The sequence below is a fragment of the Callorhinus ursinus genome, unplaced genomic scaffold (assembly GCF_003265705.2).
Source record: "Callorhinus ursinus isolate GAN/ISIS: 27379988/994484 unplaced genomic scaffold, GSC_fseal_2.0 scaffold44, whole genome shotgun sequence".
In the NCBI taxonomy this organism is placed as follows: domain Eukaryota; kingdom Metazoa; phylum Chordata; class Mammalia; order Carnivora; family Otariidae; genus Callorhinus; species Callorhinus ursinus.
Genome location: NW_027397106.1, coordinates 3,675,797 through 3,695,025, shown reverse-complemented (window position 1 = coordinate 3,695,025; position 19,229 = coordinate 3,675,797). Strand labels below are relative to the sequence as shown.

Sequence of the window (19,229 nt, the reverse complement as noted above, 5' to 3'; positions counted from 1 at the left end):
CATGTGGTTTTAGAGCAGGGACAATCTTCAGAAGTTAACTAGACAAGGAAACTGAGTCACAGAAAAAGCTGGTGACTTGCCCAAGGTTACCCAGTTCCTCAGTGTTGGAACCGAGATGGGAATACAGGCGTCCTGACCCAGCTTCTTACAGTGCATACACTGTTCCAGAGGCTTCTGCTGACACTGCAGCCTTACACATGCCAGGACCGGTCTTGGCCGGTTTCTCTGGTTATAATGTTAACTACCTATTCCCTCTTGTCTGGTCCTCGGGGATCGCTGTGAACAGCTGCTCTCGCCCTCTTCATCTTTCAGTTCTCTCTTCGCTCTGTTGTAGACCCCTCCAGAAGACAGAGCCCAGGCCAGGATCGGGCAGACTTATCAGCTTCCCAGTTCTCTGTGGTTTATAGAACCCCAGATCCGGTTGCCTATTTTAGTCCCAGCCTTGAAATGCTGACTCACACTTAGTTGGAGGCCCTCTATTGTGGTCTCTTCTCCCTTTTTGTTCTGCTCAACCCTTTCCTCTCTTTGTTCAGTATCTTCTTTTCTCCTTGTTTCTATTCTTGCCTCCCTCGTCTCCTTTGTAATTGGTCACTTTCTTTGTCTGCTGGCATCTGACCTACCACTGAATCCTATACTCCTATCTCGAGGGTATCCTAGTGGTTGCCATCACTCAGTACTTTGGGGAGAGCACCTGTTCTAGACACTGAAGGGGGAAACCAAAAGAAGGATGAGCCCACAGTCTCCCCGGGATAGTGCGGGCACGTTTCGGCACTCAAGAACATTTTAAAGCACTCTTTGCTTTTGCTTATAGCAAAGGCACATGGGAGGAAGAGCAGACGGGCAGGTTGATAGATAGGGAGATCTGAAAATAATGCAAAAAGAATAATGTAAAACCACTCCCACTTGGCTTAGTTTGTGAACTGGTAGACGTGGTGGTAAATGGAAGAACCAGCACAGAAATGTGGTGACATCCGATGTGGATCCTAGAACTGCATTTCCTTTAGAGGGCTCCATTACAAACAAAAAGACTCAGGGTGATAATGTATATTCAGTTGTATTTGCTTTTCTGTATCTGGCTCGGTGGTCTCTCAGAAAGTTTTTTCCTTGACGGTCTCAAGTCCTACTGTGGATCTAAGCATCATCCTGGGCAGGCTGTTGGATTCAGGAAGATATTCAGTTGGAGGCAATAACCTGAAGGAAAAGCGCATATGTCCACAGTCAGTACCTTCCGCCCACCTCCCTTCTGTTTTCTTCCAGGACTCCTGGTTGAGGGTGGCCCTGCCCGGGTTTCTGGGGTAGTTGGGGGTGGGCAGGAAGTAGATCTCAGCTGTGTTGGGACAATTCAGTGTTACTTAGGGGCAAGGACAGGCCTGGAGATGGTTGTGAATCAAAGTTCGTACCACAAGACTCCAGAGTGTGTTTGAAGGCTGGAGGGCATAGGTGGGATGTGATGAAGCTCGACCAGTAGGTCAGTGTGGAGGTAAATTCTCACCTAACCTTCGAGCATTGTCTAGGGTGGTAAAACCTCTTGCCAAAGGGTAGAGAGCAGCTTCTCATAATGCCCTTAGAAAGAGCTCATGGGAAAAAATGTTAGTGATTCTTCCATTGCCCGAAATAATGGAGGCCTTGCTGCAGTCATTTTTTCCCTTGGCTTTGACTTAGGACAGCACTGATATGTGCCTGGTTGAGGTCTGCTGTTATCACTGTCTTGCCCTAGGCAGTAAACCCTTTGGTGAAGCCTGAGTGGTATGCAGAGGCAGAGGGGGTCCCAGGACGGCAGCATTACGGCAGGAAAGTGCACCACGGAGGCAAGGGAAAGGAGTAAACGAATGTGGTAAGGAAGATGGTGGCTTCCCCCGGCCAACTTCTGCTCCCCAACCCTGCCAGTACACAGGGGTTCAGATGACCGTGTTTCAACCCGTCATCTGCGAAGACTCACTGTGTTTATCCAGGAGATGTAGGCGGAGCCTGGGTGAAGACTGTGGGCTTCCTGGAGACATTACAGCCCAGGCTGGACACAAAGCTGGTCACTCCGTGGACGGTGTACTTGCCACTCACCAAGCAATGGAGAGGGCCCCCAGAATCCCCCTGCAGGGAGGAGAAGAAGGGGTCTAAAACTCCATTTTAAAATCTCTGAACCTTTGCTTTTGCTTATACCCCCTCCCCATTTCTGCTTGTAAAATCCGGTGCAGTTTTAAAGCTCCAATTCAAATCCCCCCACTTCCTGCGTATCCCCACAATGCAGATGAAATCTCTTTTTCCTTTCGGGACAACCGCAGTACCTTTTCCTTTCTTTTGCTGCACTCATGTCATGTTCTGCCTTGTATTTTGGTTTCATCATTTGTTTCTACCTGCCACGCCTATCTATGAGCTTCTTGAGACAGGAACTGTGTCTTACTGATACATTTCCTCTCCACAATGCTAGCATACAACTTTGAACATCTTAAGCTCAGTAGCTTTTATTGACTTACACCGAACCTGAGAGTAGGGGGAGTAGAGTGTTCTAATGATTTTTTTCATCCCCGGCATTTAAACCAATGGTTCTCATTAGACTTAGCGTTTAGACACAGGGTGGGTAGTCAACACATTAAACTAAACGGGGGTAAGGAAAAAAAACTGGGGTGTAAAGAGGAGTGAAAGTGACGTATTGGGTAGCAGTTACATGCTCAGGCTTAGCATCAGAGGAAACTGGGTTGATAGAATATGACCTTGACACTCTCCTCCTTATTCAGCTCCCAGGATGCCAGTTCTATAATTCCAGACGGAAAATGGAAAGATATTTCTCTGCAAAATCTGACCAGCATAAGAGGGAAGACCAGACGATACGGCCATTGGAGGTCCCCTGCCGCAGTGGCCTCATTAGATCATCCAACAGACAGTTCACCATGGATGAATCCCACCGAAGGCTCAGAGCTACTGATCAGCTTTTTACCCTCACTCTGAAATAAGAGCAGATGGTGAAGGAGTACCAAAAATCTGAAGAAAGCCTCTAATGTAACAATAAAGTTCCAAACAAGGAGACAAAGAAATAAACAAAAAAATGAAGGCAACCAAGATTTGTAGGGAGAAGGAAACAAGCAATAAAAAACTATGATTAATATTGCATCCATGATACAAGAACAGCATGCTATTAAACAGAACATTCAGAAAACAAAAAAGGGCCTTTGGAAATTATGACTATGATTATAGAAATGCAAGATTGGAAGGGCTGGAAGATAAAGTAGAACAAACAAACAAAATATAGAGAGACTAAGAAAATAAGAGGACTATCTAAGGAGGTAAGTAGGTGAATAACAGAAATTCTAGAGAGAATATAAAAATGGAGGGGAGGTAATCATCAACAAACATTTTCAGAACCAAAGTTCTGGAGTTTCTAAAATGAGAAAACCCACCAAGTCTCTTTCACAATAAATGCAAATAGACCTATACCAAGACACAAAACACAGGGGTCAAGAGAGGATAAAATAAGTCACTTACAAACTAGTGGACAGTGTGGGGTTGACTTAGTGATAAGTGGAATATATATTATTCAAATTAAAAAGACAGTTATTAACTCCAGGAAGAACAAAGTTCTGCAGGAAATGAAAAGTAATTTTAGAATATAATATGGATATGAGAGGCCAGGCATGAAAAAAGAGGTAATCTTGCCCATTTGCAAGGACATGGATGGACCTCGAGGGCAGTATGCTCAGCGAAACAAGTGAGACAGAGAAAGATACATTATGATCTCTCTTCTATGTGAAATTTAAACACAGAACAAAACAAAACAAACTCATAGATACAGAGGACAGATTGGTGGTTGCCAGAGGTGGGGCGGTGTGGGTAGGGGAAGAAATGGAAAAAAAAAACAACACAACTGCTTCCCTTTCTCATGAACTTACTGAAGAATTTGCAACATCAAATAGTGTGTAAGACAAGAAAGAGAAATAGAGGAACACATGACCAGGGACCCACAATAAAACATGTACACGCTTGGGTGTGCCAAGCATGTCTCTAGAAGAATATAGAGACGGACAAGAGCAGCTGTTGACTCCATGAGGATATAATTTTATATAATTCACTTATAAGCTGCTTTTGATCACAAAGCACTCTTCCAAAATGTTCCAACTGTTAAAAAATGACAGCAGGCCCAAAATAAAGTCACTTATGCCAAGCTCTATGGAGACTTAATACCTAACCTAACTGTAGCTTCAGCCTCTCCCAGAAATGTGATCTTTAACCAGCCAACCTGGAAATTCCCAGTCAGCACTGGAAGTAATCTGCTGATAGACCTCTTAGGAGGGCAACCTTGCCTAAAACAAGGCATTCTTTGCTAATAATTTCCTTTTTCCATTTTCTCTTTGCCTTTATAACCTTTTTCTTTTCTATAGCTTAATGAAGCTCCTTTCTATTTTCTAGATGGGATGCTATCTGATTCATGAATCATTGAAGCCACTTTGATCTCTAAATTTAATCAGCTGAATATTTGTTACTTAACAGATTTGGTGGCAGAGGCCAGACCAAAGGACACTTCTGACAGCTCTGGGGACACCAAGAAACAGGTGAGGGTGGCATTTTGCGAACACTGAGTTTACGGTCTTTCTCACCATTTCCAAGGGCCGTGCGTGAGTCCCCTTGTCAGTTCCATTATAATGAACTCTCATCAGATCTTTAAAAATAGGCATTTTTAAGTCTTTTATCATTTACAGAGAGTTACTGTTTACTCAGATGATTTTACAAAAGCTTCCTGCAGATGTGTTTTATCTTCAGAGAAATTCATGGAAAAGAATCTGACAAGTACTCTAGAATACAGGTCTCTGATACTTTCAGATCAAGCAACTGAACTGGCTGGAAAATTTCCAGAACTGATGGAAAAAAGGGATTCAAACAGGACAAATGTTAATTACATGGGCCTGCATGAATTGAGGAGGATGATTATAATTTCTGTGACTTCTCATTGAAAACATTATTGGTTCTCTAATGTTTTGCTTTTCCAGATTTGAGGAAACCTTTTTCTTTCTTTTATCTTCAGCTATCAACAATTTGGTGAGCTATATCTTTGTGACCAAAGATGAAACATTTCCTTTTTCTCCCTACCTGATCTCTCCATAATTCGAAAACTCTCGAGTATTCTTTTCATGACAACATACAGTTGACCCTTGACCACCATGGGGGTTAGGGACACCGACCGCCCCTCCCTGCACAGTCAAAAATGCCTGTATAACTTTTTACTCCTCGAAAATGTAACTAGCCTACTACTGACCAAAGCCTTACTGATAATATAAACAGTCTAAGATTAACACATATTTTGTGTCATATGTGTTCTATACAGTATTCTTACAGTAAAGTAACCTAGATAAAAGAAAATGTGATTTAAAAATCATAAGGAAGAGAAAATACACTTATTGTTCTATATTGGAAAAGATCCACATATCAGTTGACCCACATAGTTCAAACCCATGTTTTTCCAGGGGAACTGTAGTTAGTTATTGACAGAGGTTCAATGAGAATCTGATCTCCTTGTATAATAAGACACAATTGGGGGGGGCGCCTGGGTGGCTCAGTCATTAAATGTCTGCCTTCGGCTCAGGTCATGATCCCAGGGTCCTGGGATCGAGCCCCGCATCGGGCTCCCTGTTCCTTGGGAAGCCTGCTTCTCCCTCTCCCACTCCCCCTGCTTGTGTTCCCTCTCTTGCTGTCTCTCTCTCTCTGTCAGATAAAGAAATAAAAATCTTAAAAAAAAAAAAAGACACAATTGGAAACATTGGTTATATTACCAAAGCCCAGATTAGAATATCATATTTAAGTAAGTTGTATATAAGCTCACATATGACCAGACAGTCTCAAGGAACTAAGGCTGGCTTTACAGAGCCAATAAAGCCTCATGGAAAAATTGACCTGGTACTTTGCTTACAAGGTTCCAGCAAAGCAGTCTTCAAAAGAGCTTACGTTGAAACTAACAATACGTTCTATGTTAATTAATTAGATTTAAATAAAGTTAAAATAGAAATTTTTAAAAAAGAGCTTATGTGGTCAATTGCTATTCTTGCTGCACTTCTGTAAATCAGGCAATGTTTAAAGCAAACTAATTAGTTTTACTATAAAAAATGAAGGTAATTGTAGAGAGAAGAAATTATGTTTACACTTTCATGTGTATTAGATTCTAATCCTGTTAATTGTCTTTGAGGTTCTATTATACACCTGTAATTTGGACTGGATCCTGAATTCTTCCAGTTTCCTAAAAAAACTCTTCCAACTAACACTTCCAATTTTCTCTCACCCTTCTGTTTTGGAATCAATAAGAACAAAGACTGCCCTTGAATCTCCTTGGAAGGGATGACACCAGGTCCTCCTCACCACCCAGAGGGCAGCCAGACTCCAGGGACTTAAGCCTTGGACAAGCATCTCACAGCTGGAGAAGGCCCCACCTGGCATCTGGTCCCACACAAGTGTTGGAGACCTCCCAGGCAAAGTGACTAGGGAGAGAAGTAGCTGACATCGCGGTAGACTGCTTCCTCCCAAGACGCCAGATCAAGGCTTCATACTCTAACTAAATAGGAAGCCCTTTCTTCTTCCCTTTCTTTCCTTCACTCTGGTGCTGGCCTGGAAATAGAACACCATCATCCACATCCCCTGGGCCACGGCTAAGGGGGGTAGCCTCTGGAACTTAGAACAACTTTTTATTTCAGACTAAGAGAAGACCTAACTGTCCCCTGGCTTGAATGGGCAAACGCAACAATCCCTGAGAATGAATCCACCTAACAGTGCCACCTGATTGAAAAGTGGTTTGTTCCCTGAGAGAGTTTGTCTTTGTCCGTGGTGGTTATCACCCTCCTTGGGCCTACAAAGGACTAGATAGCTAGCACACAGCCAGGAAGTGCCTTTTAGGTTATCCAAGTGTGCCTGCAGACTTGCCACAAATGAACTAAGACACCTACCTCGTTGTACAACTCCCCTGGATTTACATCATCGAGTTAGAGGAAGAACTGAGTTAGAAAGGAATCATTGATTATTCATGACTCAGGATTCCCTTCCTTTGGCAGGGCCACACTTCCCTGGCTAGGAGTAGAGTAAATGTACATCAGAATGTGATTAGAAACCTCTCTTTAACTCCTGAAGACATGGTAGAATCTGTTGCCAAGACAAGAGATGCCCCACAAAGACCCTTAGATTCTCTGGCCAAAGCTGTTCTTGATGATAGGATAGTTCTTAATTATCCTTAGCTGAGCGAGGGGATGTCTGTGCTGTGGCCACCACCACCTGTTGCACCTGTATTAACACTTCTGGAGGAGTTGAAACTCACATAAGAACACTGAGCAAGCCACCTGGGTTAGAAGGGTGACTCCTACAATGGGATCTCTCTTTGACTTCTTTGATTTTGATTGTTTGGGTGTTGGGGACCATGGCCCCAAAGTGCATTCCAAACATCAGGAATTAATCCTGCTTATAGTAACCATCATAGTCTCCCTGGTCCGTTGTTATCCTCTCAACCACTTCAAATGCATGTTCACAGCCACTGACCACCAAGCAAGTGATCTCCCCAAGACAGAAACACCAAAAAAGGAATGAAGAGAATGAGCAATGTAAAGATTGTGAGCCTGAAGTCACGTGGCCTGTGAATATCACAGAGGTTAAGCCAAAAACCATCATGACCTGTGAATACCGCACAAAGGATCAAGAGAATTTCACAAAAAGCTGTGAGAACTGCAGAGCAGGAGCTGAGAGTAGCACTGATGCCTTACATTTTGATCGTACCTCTCAGTTAAGCTGAGAATCTCATCAAAAGTGGGGGATTTTTGGGGCGCCTGGGTGGCTCAGTTGGTTGGGCGGCTGCCTTCGGCTTGGGTCATGATCCTGGAGTCCTGGGGTTGAGTCCTGCGTCGGGCTCCCTGCTCGGCGGGGAGTCTGCTGCTCCCTCTCCCTCTCCCCCTCATATGCTCTCTCTATCTCATTCTCTCTCTCATATGAATAAATAAAATCTTAAAAAAAAAGGTGGGGGATTTTTTTTTAAAGGAAAAGCAAGTTTTTTTTTTCTTTAAAGATTTACTTACTCATTTCAGAGAGAGAGAGAGAGAGAGAGCACAAGCAGCAGAGGGAGAGAAAGAATTTCAAGCAGACTCAGATGGGGGCTCGATCTGGTGACCTCGGAGATCACAACCACGAGATCACTATTGGAGCCTAAACTAAGAGCCAGTTGCCCAACTGACTGCACCACCCAGGCGCCCCTCTTCCACCCAAATTCTAGTGGGGGTTTGAGAATATTTCGGGACTAGAGGAATGGAAGGTAATTAAATTATATATAATACTATTGTCTTATGCTAATTGAACTAAAAAGAAACACAGGCTCTGGAGAGTTGGAAGGTGTGGCTGAGGATTTGAGGGCAGAAGGAGGAGCTGGGAAAGAGCTTAGTGGGAATGAGTGGATTGAGGTGAGAGGGGCTCAGCGAATCCAGTCTGAGGTGAAGGGTTGGGGCCCAGCAGTCCGAACACCCAGAAGACACAGTCTTGGGAAACTGCAGGGGGAAAGGCTTTGGAGACACAACTGCCTCAGAGAATTGTCAGTTTGGAGCCACTGCCAGAAGAAAAGTACTCTGCTTTTTCAGAGTTCAAGACCCTGAGGGAGCAGAGGGAAAGTGAATTAATTCAGAAAGGTTAAACCTTAGGGTAAAAGGGGGAAGCTAGCGGGTGGGGACCTGGCAGAGACTGCCTTGGGTATCAGGTTCTACTTGCGTGTAGGGCTCCCAGGATGCAGGAAACTGGACAAACTGGGAGGAGTTGGTCGCCTTGCTTCCGTGGTTCTAAGTGCTCACCAGGAGTCCTTGATCATTTGATTCTACTATTTCAGCCAGCCTCCCGGCCTCCTGCTGGCTTCTCTTCTTCCACTCAGCGCAGACCTTGCTGTTGGTCTGCACTCTTGTGCTTTGGCTCCAGTCAAGGCAGGAAAACCCAGGCCTGGATTAACCCATTCCCTGCAACCGGGTCTCGAGTCAAACGGAGTGAATCATATACTCAGTCATTGCGTGGTCTCCAACCTCACCCTATCAGGAACATCTTGGAGGCCGATCATTGTCCCACTCACTTTAAATAATCCAGACCCATACAACCCTTGTTCCTTCGTTCTCAGCATTCAAACTGACTCCTAGTTTATAAGTAAATAGAAAATTAATGCAGAACACCTGCCATCCTCCAGCCACCCAGCCTGCACACTCTTTCAGATCCATGCACATTTTGGTATTTTGCTGTCTCCCCTCCTGTTCCAGCTCCACCTGTGCCCTTGGGTTCACCTCTCCTCCTCTGGGATCTTGTGCCATCCACTCCTTTCTCTCTCTGACCGTGCAAGATCCTTTCTTCTCTGCCTATTAACACACTCAGTGGTCCCCTACTATATCCACCCCCTCCGTGACCTGTGGTCCTCCTCAAAGCTACCAGACTTGTTTTCATCCAAGATTGGATGCCTTGGATGCCAAGATTGGTCCCTTTCTTTCATCCAAGATTCTTGGAAGGGGATTCTCCATTCCTTACTATGCTTCTCATTGTCTCTTCATTTCTTACCTTCAATAAAGCTTCTCTCCCCTCCTGACACTGTTCTTGCCACAGTTACCGGTGATCCACCAACGGCCCAAGTAGGCCCTTCCGGTTATCTACTGTGGCTCCGGGATGTTCTGTATACTGTGTAAGACACATCGGTATTTCCTGGGATTCTGGAAAACCCTTATGATCTCTAATCCCTTTTTAAGTCTTATGGGTTCTCTGTCCCCCACCTTGAGTCCCTGAAGCACTCAAGTATTCATGTTATCACAGTTCTTTCCTCAACTCACTGTTCTTTTCTCATTCTACAACTTCTCCCCCGTGGGATGGGGGCGGGTGGGGGGTTGGGGGGTGGATCTCACCTGCTGTATCTCTAGTCTGGCTCTCCCCCTAAGTTCTACTTCCTGTATCTAATTACTTACTGGTTAACTATACTTGAATGTCCTACTGGGATTTCAGACTCAACTTGTTCAGAACCAAATTCATCACCTTCTCTCCCAAGTCCTATAAACCTTCTCTCATTGGAGGCAGCAAACCCCTCCCAGATCACTTAAACCAGATGCCTAAAAGTCATTCCAGGTCCTCCTCTTTCTCTCTCCTCTCCGCTGCCCTAGTCCAAGCCCTCAAATCTATCGCCTAGATAATTACAATAGTCTCTTAACCTGTCTTTTGGCCAACCTTACCCTCTTCAAAGACATGCCTGCCTTGTCATCAGACAATGCCTCTAAAAGGCAAATCTGATCATGCTAGTCTCCTCTTCATAACCCTTCAGTGGTTTCCCAGGCCTAAGAGATAAAGTTCATGTCCCTAAGCATATGATGGAGGTTCATGACAGGCTGCTGCCCCCAGATGTACCACTTTGGGATATTGATTATTCTGAATTAAAAGTTACTTAAGAACAGACAGTGTAAGGACATTCTAACCCTACTTTGTTCCTTTGAAAGCAGAAAATAATTGCCCATGTGAAAGGTATTCTCCCTGCACCAGGAGGTAAGGAGACATCTTTATCATTAGAGATAGGGAATTTAGGACTGTATAACAAACGCTGTTAACTTCACCCTGTTGCTTCTTCACTCATTTACCCTAAGCCCAAACGTCTTTGTCCCGTCAATTCTTCACAAATTTATTATTTCTTTGCCTAAAAGGTTTTTGTCTTTGAGTCTCATATTTTTATGAGCTTCTCCACATAAAAAAACAAATTAAATCTGTTTTTCTCCTGTTAATCTGTCTTACACCAATTTAATTATCAGATGAGCCAAAGAACCTAGAAGGGAAGAAGGGAAAAATTTTCTTCCCCTGCACATGACACTTGAAGCCCTAAGTCAAGAGGCTCCTACTTGCCTCTAGCATCATTTCTTGACATTCCCTGTATGGTAATAGTTTCTGTTCTAGCTCAGGGGTCAGCACACTTTTTCTATAAAGGGCCAAATAGTAAATATTTTAGATTTTGCAGGCTATAGAGTCTCTGTCACAACTATTCAACTCTATGAAAGTAGCCATAAACAATATGCAAGTAAACAAGTATGGCTGTATTTATTCCAATTAAATGCTTTTTTATGAACATTGGAATTTTATATTTTTCATGTGTCACGAAATTATTCTTTTTAAAATTTATTCTCAACCATTTAAAAATGTAAAAACCAGGGCGCCTGGGTGGCACAGTTGGTTAAGCAGCCAACTCTTGGTTTTGGCTCAGGTTGTGATCTCAGGGTGGTGAGACTGAGCTCCACATCAGGCTCCTCACTGAGCGCAGAGTCTGCTTGAGATTCTCTCTCCTTCTCCCTCTGCCCCTCCCGCTTATGCTCTCTCTTTCAAAATAAATAAACAAATCTTAAAAAAATAAAAATGTAAAAACCATTCTTAGCTCATAGACTATAGAGAAATAGACAGCAGGCAGGATTTGGAAGTTTGTGGGCTCTGACCTCTGCTCTAGCTGTAGGGAACACCCTGTAATTCTCTACGTGTTCTAGAGGGTTTCTTGGCCCATGCCCTCATTCATGTCATTCTCTCTGAATAGCTTTTCCCCTTTTGCCTGGCTTTCTCCTATGTAAGCATCAGGACTTGCTTATAGACTCCGCTTTCTTGGGGAAGGCAAGTCTTTTTTGACCCCAACAGGTACAGGTAAGTGCCTATCTTTTAGGCTCCTATATTGCCTGCTGCATATTTTTATTATAACACTTACCCACGTTGTATTACAATGTTCTTTCACACATCTGCTCCTGCCCTTCCTCCACTAAACCCTCGGTTTGAGTCATCTTTGTATCCCTAAAACTTAGCACAGTGCCTGGCATTTAATAGGTAATCAAGAACATTTGTCGAACTGCATTAAGATCTCTGTAAGATGGTATACTGATGACTGATCCTGTCTAAATAGAAGAAGACTCTATTTATATATATATAAATGACTATAACACTATTTTGTGTGCTTTCTCTTGCTGTATTCACCTGTCTATACTCCTGGAAATACTACTGAGGTAAAGGGGTGGTGGTGGAGGAGTTACAAGAAAAGTGGGGGTTGATGGGAAGAGAGCTTCCTCGTACACAATTAACAACCACCACTCTGGGCTGTAAAAAGTCTAGCTGGCTGGGGCGCCTGGGGGGCTCAGTCGGTTAAGCGGCTGCCTTCGGCCCAGATCATGATCCCAGGGTCCTGGGATCGAGTCCGGCATCGGGCTCCTTGCTCAGCAGGGAGCCTGCTTCTCCCTCGGCCTGCCACTCCCCCTGCTTATGCTCTCTCTCTCTCTCTCACTCTCTCTGTGTCAAATAAATAAATAAAATCTTAAAAAAAAAAAAAGTCTAGCTGGCTAACAGCTTCTAAGGACCACACACACACACCGATACACAAATGTTGGGTCACATACCAGCTTTTGAGGTCAGGGCCCTGGGCATGATGAATTTTAGGGTTCCTTTCAAGTTTGAGATTCTGTGAGTCTAGAGTTCCCGGCACAGACTCATTCTCACTGGGACGCCAGAGTAGCAAGTCAGGTCTGTACGTGGGGGTGGGAGTTGGTGTGGAAAGGAAGTGAGGAGAAGGTGGGGGATGGGGGGGCAGAGAGGGGAGGGGCCTAGTGTGGGATTTCTGACACTTCCTGCGTGTGTTCACCTGGCATCCTGAGCGAACCCGGTCTCCTCCAGCGCACACCATGGTTCTCTTCATGGTGGGGCCCCAGAAAGAGGAGCTGGAGCAGGTGACGTAGTCCACAGAGGGCAGGTAGGCCTGCTGCAGGCTATGCACCTGCTGCCCATTGGGTGAACAGGAAAAACAGAGTTGGAGGTCAGCCCCAGGTGCTCTCCGGGGGGAGAACTCTTCCACACCCTGCCCAACCTTCCCAGGCTCTGATGAAAGCCAACTCAGGGCAAGCACATTGTGTGCCATAGATCCTCCCCCTTCCCCTCATTATATGGAGGCTACAGGCCCCTTCCTTCAGGGGTCATCCTCCGTCACTATTTCCAAGCTCCAAACCACCAACCTCCAATCTCCTACTCCTGCTTTTTTTTTTTTTTTTTAAAGATTCTATTTATTTATTTGACAGAGAGATAGCAGAACCCAAGCAGGGGGAGTGGGAGAGGGAGAAGCAGGCTCCCTTCTGAGCAAGGAGCTGGATACGGCGCTCCATCCCAGGACCCCGGGATCATGACCTGAACCAGAGGCAGACGCTTAACGACGGAGCCACCCAGGTGCCCCTCTCCTACTCCTGCGAAGAAAAGAAAAGAAAAATTAAAGCAACTAAAATGGTCTTATTTGTTGAGGACTCTCCTGTTTCACCTTACACTGCAAACCGTACGAAGCAGAACTGGGACCATACACCCTTATTTTCATTTCACGAGAGCTACCTCTATGGAGGTAGTGTGATGGTGTGATGTCCACCAAAGTGGGAGCCAGGATACCTGGGTCCTGGTCCCAGCTAACTAGTTACTAACTAGTCATGTGATCTTACACACGGTCTTTACTTTTGTTGGGCCTTAGTTTCCTCATGTATAAAATGAGAGGTGGGGGCGCCTGGGTGGCTCAGTCGGTTAAGCATCAGACTCTTGATTTCCACTCAGGTTGTGATCTCAGGGTCCTGAGATCAAGTCGCATGGGGGCTCCGTGCTCAGTGGGGAATCTGCTTGAGACTCTTTCCCGCTCCCTCTGTGCTTCCCCACCACACTCACTTGCATGCTCTCTCTCTCTCTCAAATAAATAAATAAATCTTTTAAAATAAAATAAAATTAAATGAGAGGTGGGTACAAAATATTCTCTGAGGTTTTTTGTTTTTGTTTTTTTAGTTGTGAGTCTGTGTGACTTGACTATTACATGGCCTGTTCTTAGCTTGATTTCAGGCACCAGTTATCTTATCTCTGGTTCCTTGATTCTGGCTATGAACATCTAGGACCACAGAAAAATGTGCCCCAGAAGCCCCGCTACCTACTCAAGATCCATGTGGCGGATGGTGCCCATGTAGGTGACTTACTCTTGGTCCTGCCCCAGCCTGTGATGTAGCAGGGGCTGTTGTTGGCCAGGATGGTTCCCTCCTGTGGCAGAACACCCAGCTGGACATAGCTGTTGAGGGTCACTTTCTGGGCCAGGCGCAACAGGGCAATGTCATAGCTGTGGGAGGAAAGGAGCCAGCTCAGGCCTTCCTTCAGGTCAGCAAAGGGACTGGCCCTCACTAAGCCATTGTGTCCCCAGAGAATTAGAAACTAACAGCTTTAGGGGCGCCTGGGGGGCTCCGTCGGTTAAGTGTCTGCCTTTGGCTTAGGTCATGATCGGATCAAGTCCTGCATCAGGCTCCTCTGCCCCCCATTTGTGCTTGCTCTCTTTCTCTAGTGCTCTCTCTCTTAAATAAATAAATAAATAAATTAATTAATTAATTAAAAAAAAAAAAGAAACTAACAACTTTAGGGGCTCCTGGGTGGCTCAGTTGGTTAAGCACCCGACTCTTGATTTTGGCTCAGGTCATGATCTCAGAGTTGTGGGATTGAGCCCCATATCAGAATCTGCGTTCAGTGGACAGTCTACTTGAGACTTTCTCTCCCTCTCCTTCCCTCTATGCACGCAGTCTCTCTCTCTCTAAAATAAATAAGTCAATCTTTAAAGGAAAAAAAAAAAGAAGAAAAATTATTTAAAAAAAAGCAACTAACGACTTTGAAGGAGGAGGGGACTGACTTGCTGGGCTCAAACTTGACACAGTTGGATGGTAGGCTAGGTTTAACATGCAGACCAGCCTAGATCAAAGAAATCCCAAAGACCTTCAAAAATCCCAAGCCTTCCAAAATCCAAATTCTCAGAGTCCTTCTGAATGAATGTGAGGGATGCCAAGACCCTGTTGCTGGCCAGTCAGCCCTCGACCTCCCAGCTCAAGACCAGCCCAGCCGTGCCCCTACCCGACAGCCACGTTATTGCTGTTCCAGGATGGATGCACGATCTTCTGCACACTCATAGACTGCTTGGTGCCATCATTCTGGTTCAGGTTGTGTTCAACCACCACACGGAAGGTCATTTGTCTGGAGGGACAGAGGAGAAGGAAACCCTGAGGGATCCAGGGGGCTCTTTCCCCTCAGAGAAAAGCTGGGAAACCATCTCACGTCCTATTTAGGACAGGCAGCCATTTTATCTGACCCAGGCAGAGGGTGGACGAAAGACCCTGGAAGATGAGGAAGTAACAAGCTCTCTCCTTCTCTAATTTACTAATCTGGGGGAGTGACAAAAACTACCATCAACTTCATTGCCCAGTTTATGAGGTTAAGCATCATAGATTGGATATATCATAACCTGGGAGGGGTGTGATGAACACAAATGATACAACAGCTCTCAGCCCACAGAGGGGTCTGGGGGAGGTTATACACCAATAGTTCTTAAAACACGATCCCTGGAACAGCAGCAGCAGCATAACCTGGAAACTTGTTAGAAATGCAGATTATCAGGCTCAACCTGAACCTACCAAGTCAGAAGCTCTGCTGGGCAGGACCCAGCAATCTGTGCCTTCCAGGTGATTCTGATTCATGCTCAGATTTGAGAACAATGGCTCAAGACAAATATGAAAAAAATGGTTACCAGCCAGGCATTGACCAGGCACTGAGATAGTCACCTACTTAATCCGAAGTAGGTATTATTACCCCCATGTTAGAAATAAGAGAATGAGAGATTAGAGAAGCTAAGTAAGCCATCCAAGGTCACAAAGGTAGAAGGAGGTGGACTGGGATCTGAACCAAAGCTTGCCTGATGCCCAAATCTCTACTTTTCATATATCCTGCTACCTCCCTGCAGGACCCCCAACACTCCCTTAAAGTCTTGCCCCGAGTGCTCAGAGATACGTATTCCTTGAGAAAGGCCAGATTTCTCCCCTTCCAGGGGCTCAGCAAAGCTGGGTTTTGTTTTTCTCACGTGTCCATGCAGTGAGCAGCTGTCATCACCCAGTTCTGTTTGATGAGGGTCCCTCCACAGGTGTGATACCATTTGCCCCCAGACAGGTACTGGAGGGAAATCTAGAAGGCGAGGGGAGAAAAGAGGGAGAGGCCGGTGTTTCTTAAGAGGCTTTGCCCCAAACTACCTGTTACACTTCCTTCAATTCCTGCCATCCTTCAAAACCTTCTCCAACTCTGTGGGCTAGAGACGGCTGAGGGGCTTCATGGGACCTGTTGATTGCTGCTGATCGGTTGTTGGTGGCTCCCTGGAGTGGTGGTAAGAAGGGGTGTGCAGATGGCACTGGGATCAGCAGGAAAGAGGGCTCCGTTGTTGGGTGATGCTTGCTGGGCCCATGGGTGATGCTTGTTCCGTCCATAGATGGGGGGAGGAAAGGTGCACAGACAGTGTATTTGATATCCCTACTCTGGGTTGTTGCAAAGGGCCAAGAACCCAGGTCCTGTTACTTCCATTGCCTCTTGGTAGGAAATGTGGCCATGGAATTTCTCCATCACCTGAGCCCACTGGCTCGGGTCTCCAGAGCTCCCCCTCCAAGGTCTCCAAGACATACTCTATCCCCCTCCCCTAGGGAATACTCAGAACGACCGCTGGAATTCTCATTTTTATCAGCTCCTGTCGTCTTCAGCACCTCCTATTCCACAGCAGCTCTACTTCTGAAAACTGGGCTGCAAACTTTTGTGAACTGAATTTCATTCTAACTGCCATGATTCCTCTGAAAGTGGTCAGTCCCCAGTTGATTTGCCAGTTTTATGCATTTAGAATTGCTTAACTCAAAGCCTGGCTGCCCTGTTAGAAAAGTAGAAACTCTAAATAGCCAAATAAGCAACCTGCTCTCCTTGGGGGTGGGGGTGTGCCTGAATGCAGAGGCACACGGTGTGGAGTGGGGTGTGCATGTGCGTGCATGGGTGTGTGTGTGTATGAGGGGTCTGAGGTGCGGGTCTTGGACAGTCTTGCTAGTGCGGCACGGGGAGTATCTCTGGGGACATACATGTGCTTTGTGTTTGGGTGTGAGCCTGGGAAAGTGAGTGGGCTTGGGGTTCAAATCCCCTCCTCCAAAACTTTTACATGCCTTTTCCACCTAAGCCTGGTCCCATTCATCTCTTAAATCTAGAATCCAGGGGCGCCTGGGTGGCTCAGTTGTTAAGCGTCTGCCTTCGGCTTGGGTCATGATCCCAGGGTCCCGGGATCGAGCCCCGCATCAGGGTCCCTGCTCAGCGGGAAGCCTGCTTCTCCCTCTCCCACTCCCCCTGCTTGTGTTCCCTCTCTCGCTGTGTCTCTCTCTGTCAAATGAATAAATAAAATCTTAAAAAAAAAAAAATCTAGAATCCAGACAGCCAGAGAGCTTCTTGTTGATAGCCACGTACACAAACACACACAAAACCATATACCAGCAAGCAGGCAACTCTTGTTTTGTTAGAAGTCTGGGGCTGTGAAGGAGCACCCACCTGAGAGGGCCAGAAATCCCTCCGGGCCTCAGTCCCTCCAACTACCCGGGCATTGGTTTCTGGAAAGTCCTGGGTGCTGTGTCCTTTGTGGGGCAGAAGAAGAGTGAGTGATGACTAAGCATGGGGTCAGCTCAGGGTGGGGAGCAGGGAGGCGGATTGCTTTGTCTGCGAATTCAGTTCCTCCCTAGCAAATGAGGGGCCCTGCTGAGAGTTATGGGAGCCCCTTTTGAAAATAGAGGAGTTTGAATGGCTTCTGCTTCCCGCAGGTGTCCTCAGAGCTCTGGCATGTTGTGAAGGACGCATCTCACATCCCTAGGCTAGGGCTCCAGAGGCTCCCTGTGGCCTCAGCCTTGCTAGGGGGTCATCCCATGGCCTGAGGTGACCTCCCACCTCTACCCACACATACAGTGCTTTGGCAGGATTCTCCATGGGGCAAGCACAGCAGTGCACATCCCAGTCAGGCACCTGCCGAGGGTGTCTTCCTGTCAGTGGGAGTGGTGAGAAAGCCCAGGCCCTGGAAAGGGGCATCTCTGCTTCATGGTTCAAGGTCCAGCCAACCAGAGGGTTCTGGATGGAGAGTGGCCCTGACTGTTCCTCTCACGGGCTCCAGGAGGGTAAAGTTTTTGCTAGACTCACAGTCAGAGTGTTCCATCCCACCCTGGCATACAGAACAGGCCCGGATTTAAGGATTGCTTTTGACCCTCCTGTTCAAATCCTCCTCCTTCTAGAACTCAGACCAGATGACCCACTTACCATAAAGGACCGGGGTGGTGAACACCAGGAAGCGGAGCATGTTGCTGGCTGAGTGGATCACTGCCCCCTTGCCATGAACCGAGCCCTCTTTACCTTCCCTTTAACAGCGGCTTTGCTGACCTTCTTGCCACCAGCTGGCAGGGCTGCCAATGGAAGGTGGAGGCGGGGTGGGGGGGGGGGGGGGGGGGGGGGGGGGGGGGGGGGGGGGGGGGGGGGGGGGGGGAGGGTCCCAGGTGACATGGAAATACAAATGAAAAGATTGATTTGCAAGTAAACTAATTTGTTGTTCAAAGACAGAACAAGGTCGGGTTAGGGCTGAATTAATCATCTGCCTTGAGTTGAAAAGCAGCCAATAAGCTCTTTTTCAGAAATCAGAGTGGGGATCAGGACCGGCCTGGCCCTCAGGGGGCTCCCCTCCTGGTCTGTCACTGCCTTCCTGCCCTCTGTGGCCCTCAAAGTGCAGAGACCCATTCTGTGCATGCAGAGGTGGAGGCAAGGGGGAGGTGTGGAGGAGGGAAGAGTGTTTAGCAAAAAGAAAAGCCAGCAAGCTCCCCCTGCCCAAGCAGGGAGGTGGGACATGCCCCCAGGACGCAGACAGAGGTGTAAATGCAAGGAGCTAAAGCAGAGTAGATACAGTGGAGAGCATGCTGGTGGAGGAAGGTACTAAGAAAGGGGTTTGGGGAGACTCAGATGGAGAGTGCCCAGAGAAGGAGAATGTGAGGCAGGTTAGAAGGGGGGGGCTCCCAGGGTAGGGAGATAGTCTGAGGGTTGTGAGCATGGAGGGCAGAGGGAGCAGGTGAGCAACAGGCCTGTCCTGCAGAAGAGAAAAGGCCCTGACCATCAAAGTCAGGAGGGGAGGAAGGAAGGAGGTGCAGGGTGCCCTGTGGTGGGCAGAGGATTTTGGGTTGGGAGCCTCCAGAGGGAGCCTTTATTATTAGTGGAGCTGTGTTTAGGCAGAGAGAAACCAAGAAGCCTGGAGGGAGGCAGGAAAGTCACCCGGTTCACCTGGGGGTCTTTGTGGCCTAGATGCTTTCCAGAATTCGAGTTTCTTTCCTTCTTTCTCCTTTCCTTTTCCTTCCTTCCTTCCTTCCTTCCTTCCTTCCTTCCTTCCTTCCTTC

At 46.6% G+C, this 19,229-nt stretch overlaps 1 protein-coding gene and 1 long non-coding RNA gene across 2 annotated transcripts in view; one reads left to right on the top strand and one right to left on the bottom strand.

Annotated features, from left to right (window-relative positions):
- Positions 1-1,038: 1,038 nt before the first annotated feature.
- The window catches only part of CELA1 (chymotrypsin like elastase 1), a 20,746-nt gene continuing 2,555 nt past the window's right edge, over positions 1,039-19,229 (bottom strand). Inside the window, exons 2-10 of the mRNA XM_025882946.2 lie at positions 18,112-18,254; positions 17,359-17,441; positions 15,875-15,975; positions 14,875-14,994; positions 13,962-14,098; positions 13,147-13,202; positions 12,611-12,745; positions 1,940-2,088; positions 1,039-1,191 (exon numbers count right to left, since the gene is read on the bottom strand). Of these exons, the coding sequence (XP_025738731.2) occupies positions 1,945-2,088; positions 12,611-12,745; positions 13,147-13,202; positions 13,962-14,098; positions 14,875-14,994; positions 15,875-15,975; positions 17,359-17,441; positions 18,112-18,151 (816 nt within the window). The 5' untranslated portion in view covers positions 18,152-18,254 and the 3' untranslated portion in view covers positions 1,039-1,191; positions 1,940-1,944. The remainder of the gene's footprint in view (positions 1,192-1,939; positions 2,089-12,610; positions 12,746-13,146; positions 13,203-13,961; positions 14,099-14,874; positions 14,995-15,874; positions 15,976-17,358; positions 17,442-18,111; positions 18,255-19,229) is intronic.
- On the top strand, positions 2,394-4,748 carry LOC141370761 (uncharacterized). The gene is made up of 3 exons (XR_012375077.1): positions 2,394-2,571; positions 2,733-3,278; positions 4,480-4,748. It is a non-coding gene; the product is annotated as an uncharacterized lncRNA (long non-coding RNA).